Below are 25,011 nucleotides of genomic sequence, written 5' to 3'. Positions count from 1 at the left end.
AAAATGATATTTTTTCAGATTAAAATTTAAATGAGATCAACATAAAGGGCTGCTGTATTCTTGACCCATTTTCTTTGCAACTACGCTTCCACACCTGCAAAAAACCAAAAACATACATAGTGTGCCTTCCTCTTCACCAGGAGGGGGCGCTACATACTGACTCATGAAAAAGACTTTGGCTGCAGGTTCAACATTTGCGCTGGTACTCGGATTTTCTCGGATTTTCTCTGGTCTTTGCCGTCATTCCTGTCATGCGCGTGTGAAGTAACTTAGACACAATAAAATAAAAGATTCGCAACAGATTTTACAAAAACGTATTTTATTATCGTCTCAGGAATACAGTTGACTGCTGTGCACAGCACATACGTACAAAAATAAAAGGAAAACCATTTGCAATATATTATTTTACTTACTCATCATCATATTTTTCAGAAACAAATGATTGGAGAAGTCTGTTGTTTCAAACTAATTTACAATCATTTCAATAATCGGAACTAAGGCAGAAGGTGAGGTATATGTTAAAAAAGAGGGGGTGGACTCGGAGGAAGTACTCTCCTTTCAGTGCAGGAATAGAAAAGTGAGAGAGAAACACAAAGGCTGCCGGTGGCACACCGGGAGTCTGATCCCAGAGCCGCCCGCAGGCCTCCGGTTCCCTACGAACCGACACGTTTTGAAACCAGCTGAACAGATATATAATGAGCGCAATGGCAAAACCCAGACCTGGATCCGGATCCTTAATCAAAGGGGTAAGACAAACCTAGTCCGTTCAGAACACTACATGCATAATGAGGACTTGAGGAAGTAAAGGTTAAGGACCTTTTCTCCGTTACTGCGGTATCATACAACCTTTTATGCCTCTGAACAGCAACATGCAAAAGTCGTACAATTGCGACAGTAAATGTTTCCTTAGTCTTAGAAAGTAAAAACCAAGCTTAGTTGGTGTGTGCACAATATCGATTTCAACAGAAAGCATCATGTTGGAGGAACTGCTGTGGCGTTCCTGTTCCTGCAGTGCTGACAGTGTCTCTCAGGGCCGTACAGAAACTACTCGTCATCAAAACCACGTGCTTTTATTCTTTCGCGTCAGCTAACTGCTTCTGCGCTCCATTAAAAACGCACCTTTTATATATTTTGGATAAATTAGCAAAAATAGCTCTCTGACCTTTTCCTCATGTGGTCAGCCAAGAGAAAAAGCTACATGTGATCATTGCTTCGATGGCTGATCGCTCATAATGACAAATAAGATGCTCAAGGCAAAATCCCCCACAGACACTTATAAGTGGTGTATTCAGATACACACATGACATCCTGGGCATTTCAAGTTGCTCTCTTGGATCACAGTATTCAGAAATAAGCATCCCCTCTCCTGGAAGCGTTTGATTCTTTTTCACGAGGCCTTTTGCTACATAGCTGTTGTACAGTCAGCGCTTTTCTGCTGCACGCATCCCTCAACTCACTGGCTTTGCTTCCAGTCGCTCTCATCTTTGTCCTCTCCGTTACTACCGTGCGTCAGTTTGCACGGCTGGACAATGCCTCGTCATTCCCGACTTAAGGTAAATTGATCATCGCTACAGTCGTTCTGGCTGAAACAGAACAGGACAGGAGTGTGCTCAGTCGGACACATGCATACGTGCTTACGCACACATTCGTCTCTGCTACTAGACAGAAGCTGGAGCTTAAAGGGCGCATAAACCATTGCTCACAGACATTCTGTCAGTGTTTAAAAGGGCATGAGGTAAAATATGATAACATATCTACAAGTGCCTCGCTACTTCCTTTTAATCATATTTCACCGAGCTGGCCTTATACTCGTAGCATAATGAAGGTCAAAGCCAGCTTGATAGCACCTCCTTCCAGCATTTAAAATACTTGAGAAGTTGCGAAAATCATTAGTACTTTCATTGCACATTACAAGAGAACTGTCGTTGTTTTCATCAGGAAAATGGCCTAACAGGTTTTAAACTTTAGAAAGCAAAAATGACGTGGCTGAAACGCAGCTACACGAATAACACAGAGGGCAAATCGCCCACGCCTCTGACCTTTGCGCAAAAATGGCTCAGATGCACAGGATTCTCAGGTCCCTGCGATGACCGTCCAGTCTAAGATTAACTAACAGGAGACCCACGAGTCTGCCACGCAGGTATTTCACCCGATATTATCCACATGTTCGTCAACTTAAACACTCAGTGATTCCTCTGTCCATCTTAGCTATCGTTTGCTTTGTTTGCTTCTTGTGCCCTCTCGTTTCTACTATGGAAAATTACAGTATTAGAAAGAGGAGCATGAGAGGTTGTTAAATTCAAGTATGATATGCTGTATATGCAAAGCCTGAATGAACATCACTAACGTAACCCTTTGGTTCAGCTCATATTCGGCGCTCTCCTGTGAGACTCAGTGACCAATCTGAAGAATGCATAAAAACTCTGTCATAAACGATCCGCTTTATCTAAATATCAAAAACGGAGACACCGTAAGGATCGTTTGCAAATCCCAGGATCTTGAACTGAGAGTAAATGTCGCTTTTCACTCGATTTATTTCGAGTTAAAGCAGCAGACCGTGCCTGCTCTGTAATTTTACTCAGCATGCTGCTTTAACCAACTTCATCGTCACATAAACTTTGCAGTGTAGAGTAAGAGGCCTGATGCAACAGACGGCACCGACTTGAACCGGGGGAAATGTACAGTAGGCAGAGATGGAGGGTATTTTGCGTCATAGTGTTAGGTCTATGATATTCTGTCCCTCCGCCATGTAAAGGAAGAAAACAGGCAAATCCGCATACATGATGAAAGCCAATGCATAAACATTCACATTTTCAGTTTGGACTGATGATCCGGCTACAAAAACTGTTCAAACGAACCCCGGGATTGTCAAAGCTCCCTTGGAGGTGATGGCGACTCCAAATCCAGCTTTCCTTTTTAACAAGAGGCTCCACTGGGTCCTGTGCAGCGTAGAGTCTCGCTTACTAAATTGATCTAATTATGGAAAGAAAATAAAGTGAAAAAACTTCTGGCCCTCTAGGAATTGGGCTAAAGCCCCCCCAGTGGTGTCTGAGGGAGTGATGACTTGCGTATCATTCCTATTTCTGACTTGAGCACCACATTTCTCGCATGCAAGGGTAAGGGGGGGCCGCAAGAAGGAATTCAAGGCACCGCCACCTCATGACAAAGCAAGAAGAAAACAACCGTTATTTTTTCAAGTGCTCTAGTTGCCCTGACCGTGACAGAGACACGCAAATGCAACGGGTGGGAAATGTCTATAGTCCTTGATAGATGACGACGACAACAACAAAAACAAACAAAAAAAACCTTAGAAGTAAACAGGCATTCTTCTGTGTAAAAATTTCATGCACACATTTTCTACATCCTTGGGACACGGTGCTTTGAGGTAATAACAAATCCATTTGAAAAAGATGAGCTGTCATCCACCGACAGGACAAAAACTCAACCAATTCCAGCAAGCACCCATAAAACCAGAGGGGACAAACGACGCCTCTCCGTGCCCTTCATATCATAAAAGGATGAAAATCACAAAAGCAGCAAAGAATGGCATTTTTGATCATTTCTAATACAAAGTAAACTACCCAAATATACATATAAAGTTTGAATAAATACTATCAGATATAACTGTGTTTCTTTATTTTATAGTCCATTTTTGTCTTTTTTGTGTTTGTATGTAGTATACGGTATTTATGTTACCTGGGAGATAATCCACATGTGCAAATACGTTTGTTATTGCCACTTTTTGCTCGTCATATTCGGGGTAGGAAGTGCGTTACAGTCATGGCAGTTGTGGCCTTGTTGCCCCTCTTCACGCGGCCATGCTTGCTGAGTGCGATGTAGGATCCTCTGTAAACCAGAGACTCGTAGGCGTTGTAATTGTTCGCGAGCAAGCTCTCCTTGAACTTGCATTCGTCGTGGAAGACTGTCTGGAGGCGACAAAGAGACAGGACATGCTTTACAACGAGCTGCTCGACACAAATGCAAACAGAGACACAAGTTTGAAGCTTAAATAAGACTGTGAGCAATGAACAGTAATAAAAACAGTGAAATCTCACTGTTGTGGGTTTTAAAGAATCATTTTTTCAGTTGTTTGTGTTACTTCGCTGCAATGCTGTGCACTCAAAAAATGATTTTTGGATTTACTTTAAACAGTTATGTCAAATCCAATTCAATTTTATTTATACAGCTCCAAATCACAACAACAGTCGCCTCAAGGCGCTTTATACTGTAAGGTAGGCCCTACAACAATGAACTATGACCCCCTATGAGCAGCACTTTGGCGACAGTGGGAAGGAAAAACTCCCTTTTAACAGGAAGAAACCTCCGGCACAACCAGGCTCAGGGAGGGGCTGCTTCCACCTGACTGTGTTTAGTAACTATAAAGAATTAAACGTGTTTTACTCCAAAATGCTGTCCTGACTAAATGAAAAGCCACTGCAGCTCTGTGGAACCACCCAGCGGAGCTTTTTTAATGTCAGCCGGTAACTTGAAAACTCAATAAGTCATTGAAGGTTTCAGGTTTTTATTATTACCCATACTAGGCCTTGCTCCTACTTTCTGCTATCAATCTGATCTAATTCCAAATCTTGCAAGTATTGCTTTCTGAGATGCAATATTTCAAACCTAAAACCTCCAGCAAATATTCTCAAATAAATAAAATAAGAACAATTTTGGAGACAAAACTGCTCGTCTTTGAATATCTGACACTGTGAAATATCTGACCCTTCTCTGCTGTGCTGAGCTGGCTATGCATGACTTGCACAGTGTGCAACAGTCACACTCGCCATCAGAGACCATGTGGCCTAATTCAGTCTCTTATCAGATCATCACCATGCTCTCAAGCTAACGCTTCATCACTCATGACCAGATAAGTGATTCACATTCTGTCTGTCAAATATGTTTTCCACAATCACATTCATGTGTCAGCAGGGCTCCACTAAACATAATGTTCCTTCCCGCACCACTCGGAGCTAATAACTGTCATCAATGTGCTTAAAAGCAAACCGATCACGTCAGCTCAAACAAGCACGTGTTTCCTGAGCAGATGAGGAGTTCAGTGACGAACTAAATAAAAGGAATGTAAACTGTGCTCTAGCTACCATCACATTGGGAATGTGAGGTCATTGGGCAATAATAAGATGCACAAGCTTGAAACTCTGATTAAGACCCAGAGTACTCCAGTTATCCAAGTCAAGCAATGGAGGAGATGATGGAGTTGCAAAACACTAAAAGGAAGAATTATAAAGCATCTGATGAGGTCCTCAGGCAATAAAATGCTCAACCTCAGAGAATCAGAGGATATAAAATATATCAAATAAAGACTTGAGCTGACAGCTATCAATAAAAACCCTGATGAAACTCAGAGGTTTCCATGTGTCACCTTGCTTGCCATGTTGAAAGAAAACCTGCTCTACCTCAAGGCATCTTCAGCGCCTTTAAAACACTGAGTCATTTTGTTTTATTGGATCCTGAATCCATATTTTCAAAAGACCACAAAGGCTGTTGAGGAGAACAAGCAAACAAAGTCATGAGTAATAACTGCCAGGAAACTCTTAAGAACAGATTGTCTTTTGTAGAATTAAATGTTTAACAAGAGAAATAAAGTGAACATGTTTGAAGGGCAGGATTATGGAGGCCTGTGGAAGGTGCTGCCCATGTGCCTCTCAACATGTGTGTGCTGCGCCATTTGCCATTAAAATCGATTTTCAACTGTGCTGACAGGTTTCTTGTCACCAGGGGGGTTTCCCTCCTCCTCTTGCTCTCTTTCTCTCTGACCCACACACACACACACACACACACACACACACACACACACACGGTACAGCCCTGTGATCTAAATCCCTCATCTGTTAACCTCATCATTATTTACCCATCGGCCAACAGGCCTCGCACACTTGCTTTAAATATAGCTTTAGAAATTCCTGATGAAACTGAAATATAGGTTTCGCAGGCCGTAGCGTGCAGCTCCCCTGCAGCCACATAAGGCAAGAGTCTCTTTCCAATTTATGACAGGCAAACAGAAAAAAGGCGGATCGAGCTCCAAGTGCGTCCTGATTTCAGGATCCAATTAACCAACAGTGCTGAACAATAAACGAAATACTGTGCATACCTACCGTTCCGTATAACCTCCCACGGCTGTTCATTGCGACAAACAGCTCACTCTTCACTCCATATAGGCTCACCACTCCTCTCTCCACCGTCGAGATCTCTATTAGACCTGATACATGACAAAGATGCGTTACGTTAGAGTGAGCAGTGAGGTACATACCAAAGGAGCATCCTGGCTAAGTGCGTGCGTTTTGCCACTGTAGCATTGTGCTTTCTCTGCGTCTATGGGTGTAACCTTGCAGGTTGCTGCGCAGCATGCCGAGCCTTTGTTCTGCATCTTTCACCCCATCTTCCATTTGCATCCAGGCGCATTAATTTAGCGCATTGTGGTTATCGCAATAATAGCTGTCCTAATTGCACGGCGTGCACGGCTATTGGTCTCCCGGACCGCCCTCAGAGGGCTGCGTAAAAATAAGTTGTGTCTAAAAGCGTCCATACATTCGTGACATGGTTGAGCTGGAGGAGGAGGGGGAGGAAGAGGGGTTTTCAGTACTGATGGATACGTGCTTTAACAGATTTGTCTTTGCCGTGGAAGAAATTCAGTTCTCTCCCCGACTCGGATGAGACGCGATCATGCAAATGAATAGAGGGGATAGACTAGCCTGCTCATCGCAGATCCATGCTTATTGACCGTCTCTCTTTTATGTCTATTGCATTACATTGGTGGAGATATAACTCACTGTACTGGTTTTCATTATGTACACCGTTTATCCTGCCGTCGGGGAGGATCTGAAGGTGAAACCCGATGCCCACGTTGCAGTAGAGCCTCCGCACTCTTTTGATGCCCAGCAGATAGTCACTCTCCCAATTCAGCTCCGGTTTCTCTCCGGAGATCCCGAGCACAGAGCGCGAGAAGAGGGTCTCCCATCGTTTCTCCAGTAAAGTTGCATTTGTCCTGCTGCTCGGTAAAGGGTACGCTGACACGATCCCCAGCAGAAAGCCCAGGAGAACCACTGCGGTCAGCGTCCAGTGCGGCGTGCCGGCCTCGCAGGACATACTGACGAGGAGCCTTTGCGCAACGGCCATCCGGTTTACCTTCGGGCCACGTGGTCAAAATTAATGACCCTAAAAATACCGCTCTTCTTGTTTTGCTTCCTTCGGCATGCTGACTGAGGGTTATTTTTGGAGCACAGATCAGTGCTTTGGGCATGAAACGCAAGCCCCGGTGCAGACGAGGAGAGGAGACGGGAGAGTGCGCGGCAGAGCTGGAGGTGATGGTGATGGTGATGTTGGTGGTGGTGGTGGTGATTACCATGTTTTGCAGCTCCCCCGCGCCCCTCTCTCTCACACACACACTCACTCTCTCTCTCCCTTTTCTGACAGCCTCTCTCTCTCGGTAAGAGTTCAGAATATTGCGCTCACCAAAAACCCTTCAACCTCGCCAAGACTATCGCATCCCTAGATGACATCATGCTGACTTCACCCGCAGGGTTATTGCAAAGGCAGAAAAAACAGCAGGTCTGTGGAGATGTGAGGGGGATAGCTGCTGTTTCTGCCTAACTGGAAGAGAAGAAAGCTTATTGGCGTTCCGCGGTATGGGACGCGACGGGCACTCGGGCTGCTCCCAAATTGGGTCGGTGGTCATATGTCTACCCGATCGCTTCCTTATTTAGAAGGAAGGTGTAAAAACAGGCCCACTTGTCACCGGAGAGCAATGACAGGGCTCTTGTGCTGGTCGCTCTTCTTTCCTGCCACGTTTAAGACTTTTCCCCAGCAAATCTAGGCTTTTTTAAGCCTAAACTGAAATGTCAGCTGGGCCAGAGAGCCAGCGGGGAGCTCGCACCAATCAACGGCAAAGATCAAGGTTCAAGCCTTCAGTGCAGGCTAGCATCCGCCCCCCTGACCTTGAACAAGACACTGAGCGCCTCTGAACTCAACAGCACGACCGGGTAACGGAGGCCCAACGTGTCATTTTAATCATGTCAGGTTTTTCCACGTATACCCTAAGCCGTGCATTTCTCACGGCGCATTCGTGAGAACTACGAGGAGCACAGGAGAGGCCCGTCACGAAACGGCGCACATTGTCGGCGTGCCATTCCGTGTAACATGAAAGCCTGTCGTCTTTTCCATGTAATGGATAATGCCACCAACAGTATGTCCATGCGTCAGTGAGCCCAACGCAGCTGCGCACCAACAGCTCTCTCGCACATATCAGTTCCCCAAGATTTCCAAAGGATGGCACCATTTCCAAGTTCATTTGTAGCGCTCATGTAGAGTCTTTAAGCTTCGGCTTTGGCAGAATTGTGGACGCTGTAAACGGCTCATTTAAATAAATGATCCAGAACTTGTTTCAGATTTAATTAAAGAAACGCTTCTGACCTCTGTCATGTAATGTTTGATTTTTAAACACTGTCGCATGAAGGACCAAAGACACCACCTCATTGAAAACGCAGATCTTTTATTTTGTATAAAATCTATTTGGTAACTGCACATTTATACACAGCCTGACAGGTGTACAGTGAAAATGATATAAACTCTGAAATAAGTAGCTGAAGTCATGTGATAAAACAGAAAATCAAAAACAACTTCTGGCCTTAAATCACTAAGTCACTTTGTTTTAATACAAGGAGAACATCTCCACTCATCCAGTTACAGACAACTGCAGTTAACGGAAACTGTTTATTGACCACTGATGAGACGTATGACCCTGACGAATCACTGCTGACAAAGGACACGATTTCTTAAATGAACCATGAAAACAGAAAAAGAAACTCAAACCATGTCGCTTGTGTAAAGGGCTTAACAGACCTCAGCAACGAGCTCTGCAGTGTCCCCAAAGCCAACAGAGGGGGTGAAATGGGTAATATTAAAATAAATTACAGCTTTATGAATGCTTCTATAACACATCTATACAAATAATTTATTTTCACAGAAAGAGCCTTCACCCCTGCACCTGTGACAGATGCCGAAAAAAAAAGTCCAATAGTTTTAATACATGCTATATTGTAATAGAAGCATAATAAATAAATACATATGTACAAAACATGTTTGGAAAATGTACAGGCACTTGTAAAACAACCTTTCAGTTAATGCTAGACATGGAGGATAAGTCGATTGCTTGGCAGTAATGTCAACATGACAAATTCTCTGGTCTTCCATGCAGGAAATAGGATCCTTCTGTTGTACCAACCGAACAGTTTGTGTAGGATCAGAAAAGAAGGACTCAACACAAATTCTCAGCAAGAACTGACACAAACATGGATTCTTCATCATTTGGCCAAGATGATGCTCCGTGATGTAAAGCATTATTCAGGCTACTCTTTCCTCTTGCTGTCGGTGCAGCAAGAGAAGAAACAAAAAACTGCATTTGAGTCATACCAACTATTACTCTCACACTTACTCATGACTTCTTGCAAGCTGTCCTCCATGTTATGCATACATACAAACACGCACGGCCTCCATCGCCCTTGCTTGCATGATTTTCAGTAACCAAATGTTGACATGCACTGCATAACTTTTTGGGAGATGTTTTCCAGAACGGTTGCTATGACGTGGGCATCCATAAGACATCACTCTGCGTGTTTACCGTTCACGTCTGGGATTATATAACAAGCCCATCTGGATGTCCTAGATTGTCATTTAAAAAAAAAAAAAAAAAACTTAAACGGGGCTTAGGCAACGGGGAAAGTGTGTTATTATTACTCGACAGGATAAGCAGTCCACTAGTCTAGATTACCTCTCTTGATTATCTACACAAAGGACATTTGATGCGATATTCCCATTCAGCTGAACAGCCTAATTGCTAAATCATCACAGTCAGAAACTTCACTTCAGCACGTTGCATAACAAATTCCCATAGGGATTATACAGTAAAAATGTATGCAAATATTCGCAGTAAACAGCACTAAAAGATGGCACTAGACGAGGAAGGGAGGGATAAGAGGAGACTCAGAGTATAGCTCACTGACTGCTGAAAGAAAAAAAGGTCTCCTAATAAGGCTTTGGGCCAGAACAGGCCTTGGCATTGCCGCTCCAAATCTTTGGAAATATACAGCAGGAATGAAACACCCTGACGGTGCACGCGATTGCCGTCTACCACTGGTACAAAATTTCCCATAGGTGTTAAATAAGGATGAGATGCTGTGACTGAAGAAAATGAGTCACATTTTCACCTTTCGGTGACTCCCACATGCCATCGTCCTCCTGGACGTGACCAATCCCAGGAGGAGAAATGGATACTGATGGCCCAACAGAACTACCACATCCCCATATGTACCCCACCCACGTATGGAGTTAGTTTACTTATGGTGGAGACTAGACAAGTGTAATGACGAAAGCACATTTGACAGAAAAAAGGTCGATTATAAAGTAGAAAGATGATGACATTTAGCAGGAAGGGACGGTCTAATAAGAGATCATACAGAGTTGGCAGAGTAGGCTCTCAAATTAATGAATAAAGTAGCATATTTCTGAAGAAACCAATTTGTCTGTTCTGCCATCTTGCATTAGATTGACGACTCCCCACGCTCACCTAATTTAATTTTAAATGTCATTATGTAAGATGACCATTATGGAAAATGCCTTAGTGACAGTGAAGACGAGTGAGCAAAGACAAAAACCGACTGCACTGTGTAAAACCGTAGCTTAAGATAATTAAAAAATACGATTCAGAAAAGTTAGTTGGTGTATTCGAGGTTGACGGGTTGTACAGTAAATCTGTTTGAAGGTACCTGAGGAAAAAGGTGGACAGAAATTATGCCGTGACAGTTTTAAAGAGACACGTCTGTTGAATTCAATAGGTTTCAGTACACACTGTACCTCATCGGACCTGAGCAGGTGGTGACTCTTCTGGTAGCAGATAATTCCTGCTATAACACGGCAAACGGCTCCTGACTTTATCTTCGGTAAGCCAGTTTCACACGCTAACAGATATACCTTAATGCAGAGTGTCGCTGAAAGCAAAAAAATGTTACTAGCAAAAGGCTTTCTGGGAACAGTAGTGCAGCGAGTACCACTCGTGGAACCTGAAGGGTTGATTATTGGCGATCCCATCACTCAGTTTCTGAGGTCCTTTTGGTCAAAGACAATCTGACTGGCCAGGTAGATGGCGACAGCTCCAAAGATGGCAGAGCAAGCGATATAGGCAGTGACGGACTGAGCAAACTGAACAATCATGCCCATGAAGAGGGTGGGGAAAACCTGAGAGAGGAGAAAGGTGCTGTCTAAGATGGCAAAGTCCAAGCCCACACCGCGTTTCTCAAAGCCCGACTCGGCTTCGTCCTGCTCGGGGGCGTTGGCGCTGTGAGACGAACCGTTTTGGCTTTGCGGGCCAGGGTAGTACTCGTAACTGTCCTGGCTGAACAAAGCGTGCCTGTAAGGAGGCCCCGTTTGGTGGTTCAGTCCACCCTCCTCTTCCACAGGAGTCAAATACACAGAGTCCCGCATGGCTGTTACACCGTTTTTATGTCTGCTTTTGGTTATTCTTTTTGGCATGTAGACCTGAAATGAGAAAGGAATCATTGACTGTAATCATCTAAAACATGTCTTTGAATATCCAGTTCTTACTTCTATACTTACCTCTATCTCCTTGTGGTAATGGCAGGTGAGTGTGTAAGGGAGGGTCTGCAGTGTCGCGTATGCATAGCCAGTGAGAGCTGCCATTACAGTGACCAAGACGACGCTTTTGGACAGGCAGATGACCAAAGCGGAGACTGTGAAGCTCACCATGCTGCTCAGGTAAACCCACCGGGATCCCAAATGCCGAACCAAACGACTCATAACCAGAGAGAAAAAGGTTGAGGTAGCACACTGCAGGAACAGGCCCATGCTGCCCATACGGATTCCTGAAAGAAACAACAGCGTCCAGAAAGTATAAGAACGAGCAAAACGAGTGAAGGACGATAAAAGATGGATTTATGTCATCAGCTGCAGTCGAATATTCTGCACTGACTCCTTCTAGAAAGCATTCTAGTGAAAAAAAGTGCCTTGGAGTGACGTTTGCTGAACTCTGCAGCACGGACACCTAGTTTGGTCTGACTAATCGTTACACAGCATCAAGTTTAGAATAATGCTGAAAAGAGACACACACAGGCTGACCCAAGGCATGGGCTGTTTGGAGGGGGTGTCACAGGCTGACCAACAGCAAATCTTACTCACTATTGTCAAAGTTCCTGAATCCTTCCTTAGTTATGCTGCAATAGGTGCAAGCTGCTGGGGGGTTCTGGGTGTTTCTTCTTCACTCACTATGTGTTAATAGTAGTGCTGTCAGTGTTAATCTCGTTAAAATGACGTTAACGCCATAACAATTCAATTTTATTTATACAGCACAAAATCACAACAACAGTCGCCTCAAGGCACTTTATATTGTACAGTAGACCCTACAATAATAGATACAGAGAAAAACCCAACAATCATATGACCCCGAATGAGCAAGCACTTTGGCGACAGTGGGAAGGAAAAACTCCCTTTTAACAGGAAGAAACCTTCGAAAGAACCAGGCTCGGGGAGGGGCGGGGCCATCTGCTCTGATTGGTTGGGGTGAGAGAAGGAAGACAGGATAAAGACATGCTGTGGAAGAGAGCCAGAGGTTAATAACAGATATGATTCAATGCAGAGAGGTCTGTTAACACATAGTGAGTGAGGAAGGTGACTGGAAAGGAAAAACTCAATGCATCATGGGAATCCCCGGCAGCCTACGTCTATTGCAGCATAACTAAGGGAGGATTCAGGGTCACCTGGTCCAGCCCTAACTATATGCTTTAGCAAAAAGGAAAGTTTGAAGCCTAATCTTGAAAGTAGAGATAGTGTCTGTCTCCTGAATCCAAACTGGAAGCTGGTTCCATAGAAGAGGGGCCTGAAAACTGAAGGCTCCGCCTCCCATTCTACTTTTAAATACTCTAGGAACAACAAGTAGGCCTGCAGAGCGAGAGCGAAGTGCTCTAATAGGGTGATATGGTACTACTGGTGTTGGCCAGAGGGGCCGATGGCGCGATATGGCAGCCTCGCTTCTGTCAGTCTGCCCCAGGGCAGCTGTGGCTACAACTGTAGCTGCCTCCACCAGTGTATGAATGTGAGAGTGAATGAATAGTGGTATTGTAAAGCGCTATATAAATCCAATCCATTATTATTATTATTACTACAAGTAGGGCTGGGCCATATCATACCGTTCATGGTAATACCGGTATAATGTTGGGCAACGATAAGAAAATGAAATATTGTGATAAAATATGGGTAAAATGTGCAGTGCCTTTGTTTTCATACGCACATGGCGGTGACGCAGAATGAGAAGCGCGAGAGCGGATCGTTGAATGAAACAGATGAACCAGAACTGGTTTGTAAAAATGCTGCAGCTTCACTGGTGTGGAACTGGTTTAGCTTTCGTCCGTCAGATACACAACAAAGCACTATTTTTGGTAGAGCATGCTAGCGGGCCGTCGTTATTACCGTGTTGTTTGGAAAATACGGCGCACTTAAAATCAATCCTTTGATTTTTCTGAAAGTCGACAGAGCCCCTTATAATCCCGTGTGCCTTATGTATGAACTCTGGTTGTGTTTACTGACCTGGAAACGATTTTATGTGCACGGCGCTCGAAAATCTGTCAAATGTTTCAGTGCGACTTTGCTGAGCTACGAAGCCGCACCGCTTGATGCATTGTGGGAGCATTACGGCTATCGTAGGCGGAGCCTTGCGGAGTGATACGTACTGTGCTTCAACATATTACCGTACTGTGTGTGTATAACCTCTTTTTAAGTGTTGTGGATATTATACATGGTTATGCTGAGGATATGTCGGCCAGTTTCCACTGGAAACGCCTTTTGGTTAAACTGTCAGCGAGGAGTTTGCACTGTTACGTTTTTATATAACATTAATGCACATAAAAAACAGCTGCTTGTTTAAGTGAAAATACATTGATGGGGTTTTTTTTGCACTAATAAAGTTGTGGAGTCGTAAAGTATTTTGTCTCGTGTTAATTATATCGTCAGTTATATCGTTATCACAAATTTTCAAATGTATATGGTGATAAATATTTTTGGCCATATCGCCCTGCTCTAACTACAAGGTCATTAAGATGAGATGGGGCCTGATTATTTAAGACCTTGTATGTGAGGAGCAGGATTTTGAATTCTGGATTTAACAGGAAGCCAAAACAGGAGAAATCTGCTCTCTCTTTCTAGTCCCTGTCAGGACTCTTGCTGCAGCATTTTGGATCAGCTGAAGGCTTTTCAGGGAATTTTTAGGACATCCTGATAATAATGAATTACAGTAGTCCAGCCTGGAAGTAATAAATGCATGAACTAGTTTTTCAGCGTCACTCTGAGACAGGATATTTCTAATTTTAGAGATGTTGCACAAATGGAAGAACGCAGTCTTACATATTTGTTTAATATGTGCGTTGAAGGACATGTCCTGGTCAAAAATGACTCCAAGGTTCCTCACAGCGTTACTGGAGGCCAAGGTAATGCCATCCAGAGTAAGAATCTGCTTAGATACCATATTTCTAAGCTTTTCAGGGCCGAGTACAATAACCTCAGTTTGATCTGAATTAAGAAGCAGAAAGTTAGCGGCCATCCAGGTCTTTATGTCTTTAAGACATTCCTGCAGTTTAACTCATTGGTGTGTGTTATCTGGCTTCATGGACAGATAGAGCTGGGTGTCATCTGCATAGCAGTGTAAATGTATGCTATGTCTTCTAATGATGCTGCCTAAGGGAAGCATGTATAATGTAAACAGAATTGGTCCTAGCACTGAACCCTGTGGAACTCCATAATTAACCTCAGTGTGTGAAGAGGACTCTCCATTTACATGCACAAACTGGAGTCTATTAGATAGATATGATACAAACCACTGCAGTGCAGTACCTGTAATACCTACAGCATGTTCTAATCGCTCTAATAGGATATTATGGTCGACAGTATCGAGCGCTGCACTGAGGTCTAGCAGGACAAGCACAGAGATGAGTCCACTGTCAGAGGCCATAAGAAGATCATTTGTAACCTTCACTAAAGCTGTTTCTGTGCTGTGATGAGCTCTGAAACCTGACTGAAACTCTTCAAATAAACCATTCCTCTGCAGATGATCTGTTAGCTGTTTGACATCTACTCTTTCAAGGATGTTTGATATACCATACCACACCACCTTTATTTATAAAGCACTTTAACATAAAACCAGAGTTCACAAAGTGCTGTACATGCTAAAAGCATAAGTAAAGAAAATTAAAATGAGATAAGATAAAAGAAATAACTAAAAAACTAAAATAAATTGAAACATGTCAAAACAAATTGAGTCAACCCCTCTAATCAATGCCAAAGGCTTCAGCGAATAAATATGTTTTAAGAAGACTTTTAAATTCAGAGAGAGAAGAGGCCTGCCTAACATGCAAGGGTAGATCATTCCACAACTTTGGAGCAACTACAGCAAAAGCACGATCACCTTTAGATTTATACTTAGTTTTTGGTACCTTAAGGAGCTGCTGATTGGCGGACCTAAGGGAACGGGGAGGTGTATATGGTTGTAGTAGCTCCGAGAGGTAGGGGGGGCCAGGCCATTAAGAGATTTAAAAGCAAATAAGAGAATTTTAAAAACAATCCTAAAATATACAGGTAGCAGTGGAGTGAAATTAAAATTGGGGTAATGTGCTCAAACTTTTTTGTTCCAGTTAAAAGACGTGCTGCAGCATTTTGCACAACCTGCAGGCGCCTAATGGACGCATCACTAACCCCAAAATAAAGTGCGTTACAATAATCCAGCCTAGAAGTAACAAAGGCATGGATTACTGTCTCAAAATGCTGTTTCGATAAGATAGGCTTTATTTTGGCTAATTCCCTCAAATGAAAAAAGCTAGATCTTACAACAGCTCTGACCTGGCTTTCAAGTTTAAGATTTGCCTCTATTTTAACTCCCAGATTAGTGATGACTGGTTTAACATACTGTGCCAGTGAACCAAGATCTATAATAGTGGCCTCAGAAGCGCCACCAAAAACCATCACTTCTGTTTTCTGTTCATTAAAATGTAAAACGTTCAAAGCCATCCAGGCCCTTATATCATCAAGGCATCTGAGCAGCGGGTCTACTGAGAAGCCATTTATCTTTTTAAGTGGGAAATAAATCTGGGAGCCATCGGCGTATGAAAGGAAGGCAAATCTCTGTTAGCAAGTTAGCGCGGATTGCCCCGTGCATGGGGCTGCATGGCACTAATGCATTAACGACCTAACCGCGCTAACGCATCAACGCCGTGCAGCCACACGGCGGGGACAATTCGTGCTAACTCGCTAACGGAGATTTGCCGCATTAAGATCCAGTCATCCACCCATTCACACACACACACACACACATTCACACACTGGTGATGGCAGCTACATTGTAGCCACAGCCACCCTGGGGCGCACTGACAGAGGCGAGGCTGCCGGACACTGGCGCCACCGGGCCCTCTGACCACCACCAGTAGGCAACGGGTGAAGTGTCTTGTCCAAGGACACAACGACCGAGACTGTCCAAGCCGGGGCTCGAACCGGCAACCTTCCGATTACCTTACCTTCCGATGAGGCGACTGTTGTTGTGATTTGGCGCGGTATAAATAAAACTGAATTGAATTTAAATAATGTTAACAATAAGTGGAAATTTTTAACAATGTGATGCATCTAAAACCAGAGAGACAAGTCTTGATATTACAGGTCACAGTAGACAGTTTTTCAAAAGCAGTATATAATGATTAGAAACACTGTAAATATAATTTTCTAATAATAGCATTGCCCATTTAATTTCATCCTCTCGCTTTCAAAATATTAAAATGAAAACATTTCCATCTTTATAAAGATTCTCAGAATTGTTTAGTAATGAGATTTGCTGCCCAGAAAAAGGAAAGAAGGGCAAAAACAGTCAGTGGTAAGACTTTATTTTAAAAAGGACTTGCTTTTTATGTTCCCAGTTTGTCCTTCCAAGTTTCTCATGCTTAACCCTTTAAGACCTACCATAGAACCAAGTCCGCCAGAGCTTATATTATATTTTTACATGCTGTGGAGCCATTTTTGGGAGCATTTCAAGTTGATGTACATCAATACAACCATTATAGCCCAGATTTTAATACCGTAATATGTATGCATTAAGTGCATAGTAATTACATAAATTGCGAAAAAAAAGTGCAATAAACTGCAAAAAAATTTAAAAATCATTTTTGTTTTTTTAACATATATTTCTAGTTAGAGAAATTTAAGAGGCTTATCCCTCAAAACTGTAAATACAAAAAAGTTGCACAAAATAGTTTCCCACCACAAGAAATTTATTTTGAGTGTCTTCATAGTTTTATTTTTGAAATACACCAATTTCTATATACTGCAGGAAAAACGAAAATAAATATTATAAAAAAGCAGCATGTGCATCAAAATAAACTATTTCCAGCAGTGCAATATGAGTCCTCAGCATCCCAGAAACGACACAGAAAGTCATAAAGTCAAAGATAACTTTTAAAAACACCAGTATAGGCTCATGAGGCCCTGATGGTAAAAAACTACATTTCCGCAAAATGACGTCACTTCCGGTTTTGGCCAGGACATGGCGGACATGCGATGGTTCGCCATGTCCTGGCGGAAGTGTAGGAAGTGTTACAAACAGCTGATCGGATCGGCAAAGCGTGTTTCTGGAATATTATGTTTTTGTTGCTGCAAGTGCTTTTTATGCAGTTTTTGCAAAGCTATATGTGGAAGGAAACTGTGACTTAGGACAAGCTAATGGCATAAGATGCAAGTACAACTCCTCCGGTTTCATATGCAAACAATTTTATTACGCTAGCTCACATGGTTGCAGTGCTACCGGGATTTAAAAATAGTTACGCAAAACGGAGCGTGCAGAACACCGGCTCCAACCGGCTTTAAAGGGTTAAATGTCTTTATTTATTTATTTCTCCCAGCTGTGGTTCTGACCTCCAGGTGCTCTTGGTAAACAGTCAGGGTCAAGTTCAGTAGCATAGCAAGCAGCAGCTAACTTAACATGGAAGAGTATGTTTATGATATTACTCCTGGAAAGCAAAGTTAATGAGCTCCATTTTCAAACACTACCACATGTAATGAGCACTAAACTGTAGCCCTGACAGATAAGGGAGGGAGCCAGAATGCTACTGAATCAGCTGCAGAGGTGGGTAGTAACGAGTTACATTTACTCTGTTACATTTACTTGAGTAAGTTTTTGAAAAAAATGTACTTTTAAAGTACCTTTTTTGCACAATACTTTTTACTTTTACTTAAATACATTTGTGAAGAAGAAACGGTACTTTTACTCCGCTACATTTGCAAAATTCGACTCGTTACTTTTTGAAAAAAGTAATTAGTTTAACACATTAGATAACATGCTGCCAGTGGAGTTTCCGGTAACTTTTTACCAATCAGATGTGGCCATGCAGTCACATGACCAGTTTGAAACTGTGGCGGGCAGAGCGGCCCAAGCGTTTCAAAGTAGCGACACGTAAAGAAGAAACATGAAAACATGGCAGAGCCAGTCGTCTACGCTAGAGCTGAAGAGGATGAACAGCCTTGGCCTCACATACAAAGGATGTTTCTCTTAAAAGCAGCACAAAAGAACAGCTCTGTCTTCAGCGTCGGTGTCTTCAGTGAGAACAAAACAACAACTTTTCAGCGTGAAACAACTCAGCTCGTGTAACCTGAGTAAGTTTTCTCTAAATATCTTTTAGCTGTGGTTAGCTGGATGTCAGTCTTATGTTACAGTAGCTGTGTCGAGCTGCGAGTCATATTTTCGGCGCTACGTTGTAGTGAGATAAGTTTGTGGGTGTTTTGTGCAGCTTCGGCTGTCTTTTTAACTGCTCGCTGGTTAGCTAGCGTGAGCTGTAAGCTAACAGCTAACCTGGTTAATGACGCTAGAGTTCCACGCACATGCAAACAGCTCGTCTCTACTGCTTTAACTGTTAAAACAGAAGGCAATACTGCGGCTGACAGGGTTTATTATGTGAAACAGCAGCTTGTTTAGTTTAAACAGTCTGCATTAAGCTGGGCAAACACTGCGATTTTTTTCAGTCACGTTATTCAGCTCCTGCTCAAACTGTACAATTAAATCGCAGGGGTTAGAAGTTCATAGGTCACGATGCAGGTCTCACACTATACGGCCTGATGCTCTGATGCGACCTGTGCAAAGTTGTCTTTGCACAGTACAGCTGATTCAGCTGTACTGTGCAAAGACAACTTTCTGTGGTACAGATGTTACAGATAATGCACAGTGGTTACTCTTAAGAAAAAAAGGGGGCCATGCAACTGTAATCAACAAAGATCACCGTCATCCGGAGGAACATCTGCAGACAGAAGGATGTGGCGTAATAACAGTCGCTGCATTTCGGATTAAACAAATGAAACTCAGACCTCAGATATGTGTGCTTTGGCCGTCTAGTTGACTTGAATGAACACGCTCTTTGTGTGCCGATTCCTTGACATTAATGCTTTTTGAGTGTGACATTCCTCATGGTCCAGCAAGCACCGGGACTAGGAACAGAAGAAAATTAGAAAGTAAACAAAGTAAAGAATGAAAGAGGCGGACAAAGAGGAGTATGAAAAGAATGTGGATGGATGGATAAAAATGTCAAATGAGAGAGGGCAAAAGGTAAAGGGGGGGGGGATCCCCAGATTTAAGGATACATTTATAGTATATATGGTAGCGGTGTCGGAAGGACAGCTAGACAGGTTTAGCTACCTGTAGTGAACAGGTGATTTCTTACTGGTTTAGAGTAAATTATATTTTCTTTAAGGTCATAATGGTCATTTTTCTGAGCATATTTGTGCTTCAGATAAAATGTTGTACTTTAAGAAAACACATATTTAGAAGCAAAAACTTGTGCGAGAACTCTTAAATATTTATTTGATATTTATTGGGAATCTGCCAAAAAGTATGGGAACATGTACTTTCAAGTTATTTTAAATAGATAATGGCCGCTTTGACCTACTTTACTCAACCAAGTAGGTAAACAGGGGGGGCGGGGTGGAGGTCAAACGCAGGGTATACATTTTTCTGGCTGGATGAATCCACCAAATTACATTCCAGGACTGTCAGAAGTCTGTACACCGTCAGTTGTTGGTTTGTGAAGTAAATGACGAGGAGGTAACTAAGAAATCTCCCCATGGAGCCAAGAAGAGGCAGTTTCAGTTGACCCATCTCATTTGTCCCGTCCCCAGCAGCAAACCATTCTTACACCCAGATTTCTTTGGTGGGACCCCAGCGTTTACGGCTCTTGTCCAGATATAAATACAAGTCAGCTGGAAGACGCTCCGTTCAGGAGAGAAGCTACAGGATTCCAGAGTGATTGGTACCAGTGCTGCAGAAAGTTGACGTTTCCAGTAGTGAGTGGTGCAGCTCTATTGATCTGGTGCCAAAGAAAGATGCAGAGATTTTGTATTGAATTCAGATATTTAAATTCCATGTCTGACTTTGATCCGTGCTTCACGCCTGGAATCGATGATCTGTTAGGAAAAACATCCTGGACCTAAACACATCAGCACTCTGAACTAAAGGATATCGGCAGCTGGCCTCAGCACCAGAGGTAAGAGAACTCACAGCCTTCGAGGGTATGTACCCGTTTAGTTATATCATTGGCCTCCAGGGGGCGCCAGCCACATTTCAGTGACTGAATTGCTGATCGATATGTCCGAATTTTCAGTAGAATATCTGGATGATGTGGTGGTGTACAGTTGGGACTGGGAAGAGTAAATAAATCCTACAACATAAAGCCTCTTGGGTTGGGCATCAGCCCTCGCCGCTGCACAGGTACCCATAGAGTACCTGAGCTTTGTTGTTAGTTAGGCAGGGTCAAGCTACAAGCTGGGAAGTCCTTTCCTGTTCCACTGAGAGGAAGGGTGAGCTGAAAGGCTTCATATGCCTGGTTGGGTGGTACAGAAAATGTACCCCCCATTTGCAGAGAGTTGAGTGACTTCACCAAGAATTTAGCCCCTAACAAGGTACTAAGGTAATGGAGAAATGCACAAGAGCATTCAGAGATCCAGGCTGTTCTCCACAGCATTCATCGAGCCATTCATCCTGCAGAGATGCGGTCCTCCTACAAAGAGGGAGGCCAGTGTTATTCCTCTGTTGAAAGATGTTGGGCAGAGAGGTGAGGTACTTGATGGTAGAAATGAGTGTTTGGCAATGAAGTGGCATTTGAATCCTTCAGATATCATCTCTGCTTTGATGCCACTTCCTCATGGAGACTGATCATCACGCCCCCCAGTGGCTGTCTCATGTGGTGGCTGACTGACTGACTAGAAAAACTGAGTAGTGAAATCTTTATCCCTGCTGTAGTGAGAGGAGGTAATGAAAATGTATTCCATTACTGCTTTGCTGCATTTTGTTTTAGGTAATAACATTTTCTGGGCACAGCTGCACTTTAGGAAAACGTTTGCACATTAAAAAGCACAAACCCAGACGTCAGAACACGCGTGGGCTTGTATGGTTATATGATCTTAAAGTAAATAATATATTTGTGGGTGATGATGGTGACAGTTTTAATAGCAGGCTATAACAGAAAAAATGTTACATGGCTTAACTGTCAAATTAAGTAAACTAAAATTAATTCAAATTTCATTTGTAAATTAAATGTTTGATAAATAAAAATAACTAAAGTTGGTTGGCACCAAGTCCTGCCTCTGCCTGGCATGATTGGTCACTCGGGTCCAATCAAACAGCTCAGCAGCTTTCTGTGGTGGGGACCCTTTTGCTGCGTAATTTGCAGTTTTCTGCACAGCGCAGCCCCTCGTTTAGAAACGAGCTTGTCGATGTGTTTGGCTGGTCTTTCTGTGGTGCCGCAGTGACTGTTGCTAACAGTCATCTAAAACAATGAAGAAATATTGCAGTAAATGGCGTTTTACGACAGCAAGAAATAAAAGCGAGACTGTATTATGAAACAATACATTTTTTTATATTGTCATCCGATATATTTCGGCATATCGCACAGCCCTAAGCAGGAGTGGAGCACAATACCTGAAATTTTGGAGTGGATTTACTTGACATGCTTTAAAAAAAAATAAATAAATAAAAAAAATAAAAAAAGGTAAAACTTCACAAAACGCTCACAATCCTATCTGCAGTGTTGTATCGGTGTGTTAGTCTCAGCCATCGTTTCTGTCTATATCAGATACCCTGAGACAGACCAGAAACGGATGCATGATAACAGATACACGGGATTCCAGGTCAGCTGTGTGCCACGATGACAAAAAGAGGAGGACACGTCCTGCATCCGATTAGCACAACGAGCACCGGTAATCAGCTATTTGTGCATTTAAGACTTTTTTTTGGCAATGCCATGCTGTCTAGAGCTACAAACACATTTATAAAGATGCAAGACATAAATCTTACATCATATGCACGTAATGTAAAAAGAGGAATCTGACCTTCATCATATCTTTGTTTGGACACACTCCCTGGTAATGCACTGGGCACGCCCTCATAAAGGCCTTCACCCACAAAGTCTGTGTAGAAAAGCATAAAAGACATGACAGCCATCCAGCTGCAGAGCTGAGCCACGCACAGCTGCCTCATCACCCGTGGAACGTGGCAGTAGCTCCTGTAAATGGCCGGCGTCATGGACCAGCATGTCCTCAGTAAGCACATCAGGGGTCCAGACTTGAGGAGCCTCAGCTTGCACTTCAGCAGGTAGCAGCACGAGCGTGGCACGCCACACCGGCCGGCCTCCATCACACCAGTCCCCGGCTCCAGTAGAGATCCCGACTCTCCCGCGCCGCTGTTGGCACAAGAGGGTTCCTCGGACACCTTCATGGTGATTAGCACACTGGAGATGAAGATGAGGATGAGGAGGGAAAAGAGGCACTCTGCTTGGCCTCCCAAGTAAACAGAGAGGAGGCCGTGACTCCAGTCCAGCGCAGGTAGCAAATAACCCACACAGCCTCCCAAGCTCACCATGAAGGAGAACATGGCAAAGGCTTGGCTGCAGTCCTCCTCATCCCGATACAAATCTGACAGAAGAGCCTCCAGCGGTGTGAAGCAAACTTGTCCACAGAAGTCAAGGAGCCCAACACCAAGGATCAGGAAGCCCACCTGCAACACGGAGGAAACGCAAGGTTATATGGAGGACACAGTCTTCAAACGAATAAACTCTCGGGAAGAATTTACCCTTTGTCTGAAAAACTCAAATTCAAACAAACATTTCACACACCTGGAGCGTGCGGCCACCCCATGCAACGTGGGCTGCCAGGACGTCAGCGTGGGGAATAATGAAAAGCGCCAGAAGGACTCCCATCGACAACAGCCAGATGAAAGGCCGCCTCCTGCCGTAACTGCTGTTGCACTGGTCACTGGCTGAGCCGATCAGGGGGATGAACAACAGGCCAAGCACTGGCCCGATGCCTGCAGGTACAACCAGGCAAACACAGAAGTCAGAGATCATACTAACAAACCATAAGATGCAAAGACAAAGCATAAAGAAACACAGACAATGTTGGGGAAAACATGTATTCACAGATGTCGATGTGCGGAAAAATCAAAACCAATCCCTATCAACTCAAACATGTCTTTGCCACAAACACCAGTATGGTTAAAAGATACTAGAACTGGTCGAATGGAGCCAGATTTTTACTGGTTGCCTTAGATTCTTTGTTATCGACCTCAGGGGTGAACTGCATGCGTCTCTGCCATCATTAATGACTGCTGAGGTGACGGTTCCTACAGATGGCTCGCTGCCTGAAGGTAGCAGTCACCCTTCACACGTGGCTGGGTCTGGCTAATTAGAACACACCATGAGACGCTGGTCCACACAAGATCTAATGTGATGAGATCTCAGGGCTAGATTTTGACATTTAAGAAGGTGCCCCGTGAAGTACTCTTACATCATTTCTCATCAAAAGGAATTGGTGCGTGCCCAGTGGCCACGCTGTCCTTCATTTAAGTGTTTACAGAACGCACGAAAAATAAAAATACACAGAAGCCTGTTAATCATGAACGCTGTTCTGCAGCACCTCTAACGTGACACGTGTGTGTTAGAGTCCGGCGTAAAAGTAAAGCAGCAAATATGGGGAAGAAACTTAAGGTCAGAAAGACCCGAAAAGATCAATTCTACCACCAAAGAAACAGGTCATCGCTCTCGTTCCTCCAAACTGATCCAGCTTAACCGCAAGTTCCAGTTTCTGCAGAAAGTCTGAGTTCTGGTGGATCTGTGCCCTGCACCTGGAGGGTGGTTGCAAATAGCGTCTAAGTTTACGCTCGTTTCAAGTCTGATTATCGGTGTTGACTTGGTCCCCATTAAGCCCATCCCCAACGTAAAGGCCATCGCCCACTGAGAAATGCAGACAGGCTCTCAGAAAGGAGCCTCAGACTTGGAAAGTGGATGTTAAACGACAGAGCCCCAAACGTGGGAACACTTTTCCCAAGTTCGCCTGACTCTAATGGCTCTGAAGTCGCCCTGTGAGTTTCTGGCACCTTTGTCTCCAAAGAGACTAACGTTCAAAAAGTAGTAAATGGCCTGCATTTGTATAGCGCTTTTCTAGTCCATAGGACCCCAAAGCGCTTTACACTACATTCAGTCATTCACCCATTCACACACACATTCACACACTGGTGATAGCAAGCTACATTGTAGCCACAGCTGCCCTGGGGCGCACTGACAGAGGCGAGGCTGCCGGACACAGGCGCCACCGGGCCCTCTGACCACCACCAGTAGGCAAACATGGGGTTAGTATCTTGCCCAAGGATATTTGACATGCAGCCAGGATGCAGCCTGGGATCGAACCACCGACCTTCTGATTAGTGGCTGACCTGCTCTGCCACCTGAGCTACAGCCACCCAACATGGACACACAAGCAAGATCAATTTGCACTCTTTCTGCAGTTTGACAAGAAAGTGAAACATGAAGAGAATTCTTAAAAGCATGAACTGAAAGGAGCCACTTAAACTGGGAAATGGAGACAGGTAGAACAAATACGCTGCTGCCAGCGAGTCTACCCTCGATCACATTTCTCCCTCTGCAG

The 25,011-nt window shown here is 43.7% G+C and overlaps 2 protein-coding genes across 7 annotated transcripts in view; both read right to left on the bottom strand.

Moving 5' to 3' along the window:
- Nucleotides 1–302: 302 nt before the first annotated feature.
- On the bottom strand, nucleotides 303–7,737 carry LOC147324272 (fibroblast growth factor 6-like). Of its 2 annotated transcripts, none has more exons than XM_086297929.1 (3): nucleotides 6,789–7,737; nucleotides 6,110–6,217; nucleotides 303–3,926 (listed from the first exon to the last, which is right to left on the bottom strand). In XM_086297929.1, exons 1-3 carry the CDS (start codon nucleotides 7,132–7,134, stop codon nucleotides 3,730–3,732), a joined length of 651 nt encoding a protein of 216 aa, XP_086154055.1. In that variant the 5' UTR covers nucleotides 7,135–7,737; the 3' UTR covers nucleotides 303–3,729. The 2 variants fall into 2 exon arrangements, with proteins under 2 accessions (XP_086154055.1, XP_086154056.1); XM_086297930.1 differs by having other exon boundaries at nucleotides 6,114–6,217; nucleotides 6,789–7,733.
- Nucleotides 7,738–8,502: 765 nt separating this feature from the next.
- The window catches only part of LOC147324271 (solute carrier family 45 member 3), a 45,850-nt gene continuing 29,341 nt past the window's right edge, over nucleotides 8,503–25,011 (bottom strand). For all 5 annotated transcript variants that reach the window (XM_086297925.1, XM_086297926.1, XM_086297924.1 and 2 more), the window contains 4 exons: nucleotides 23,205–23,395; nucleotides 22,423–23,086; nucleotides 11,626–11,891; nucleotides 8,503–11,547 (listed from right to left, as the gene is read on the bottom strand). In XM_086297925.1, the coding sequence (XP_086154051.1) occupies nucleotides 11,104–11,547; nucleotides 11,626–11,891; nucleotides 22,423–23,086; nucleotides 23,205–23,395 (1,565 nt within the window). In that variant the 3' untranslated portion in view covers nucleotides 8,503–11,103. The remainder of the gene's footprint in view (nucleotides 11,548–11,625; nucleotides 11,892–22,422; nucleotides 23,087–23,204; nucleotides 23,396–25,011) is intronic.

The sequence above is a fragment of the Aulonocara sp. 'chitande type north' Nkhata Bay genome, linkage group LG7 (genome assembly GCF_057382095.1).
Source record: "Aulonocara sp. 'chitande type north' Nkhata Bay isolate Kocher_YH1m ecotype deep benthic linkage group LG7, A_spYH_male_GT1.1, whole genome shotgun sequence".
Classification (NCBI taxonomy): domain Eukaryota; kingdom Metazoa; phylum Chordata; class Actinopteri; order Cichliformes; family Cichlidae; genus Aulonocara; species Aulonocara sp. 'chitande type north' Nkhata Bay.
The sequence above is the reverse complement of the archived record's forward strand: the minus strand, read 5'-3'. Positions and strand labels throughout refer to the sequence as shown.

Coding starts and splice junctions, on each gene's coding strand:
- LOC147324272 (XM_086297929.1), bottom strand. CDS start 7,134: ATGGCCGTTGCGCAAAGGCTCCTCGTCAGTATGTCCTGCGAGGCCGGC. Junction 6,218..6,788: donor ACATAATGAAAACCAGTACA/GTGAGTTATATC, acceptor GTCATGTATCAG/GTCTAATAGAGATCTCGACG. Junction 3,927..6,109: donor GAGGTTATACGGAACGGTAG/GTATGCACAGTA, acceptor TGTCGCCTCCAG/ACAGTCTTCCACGACGAATG.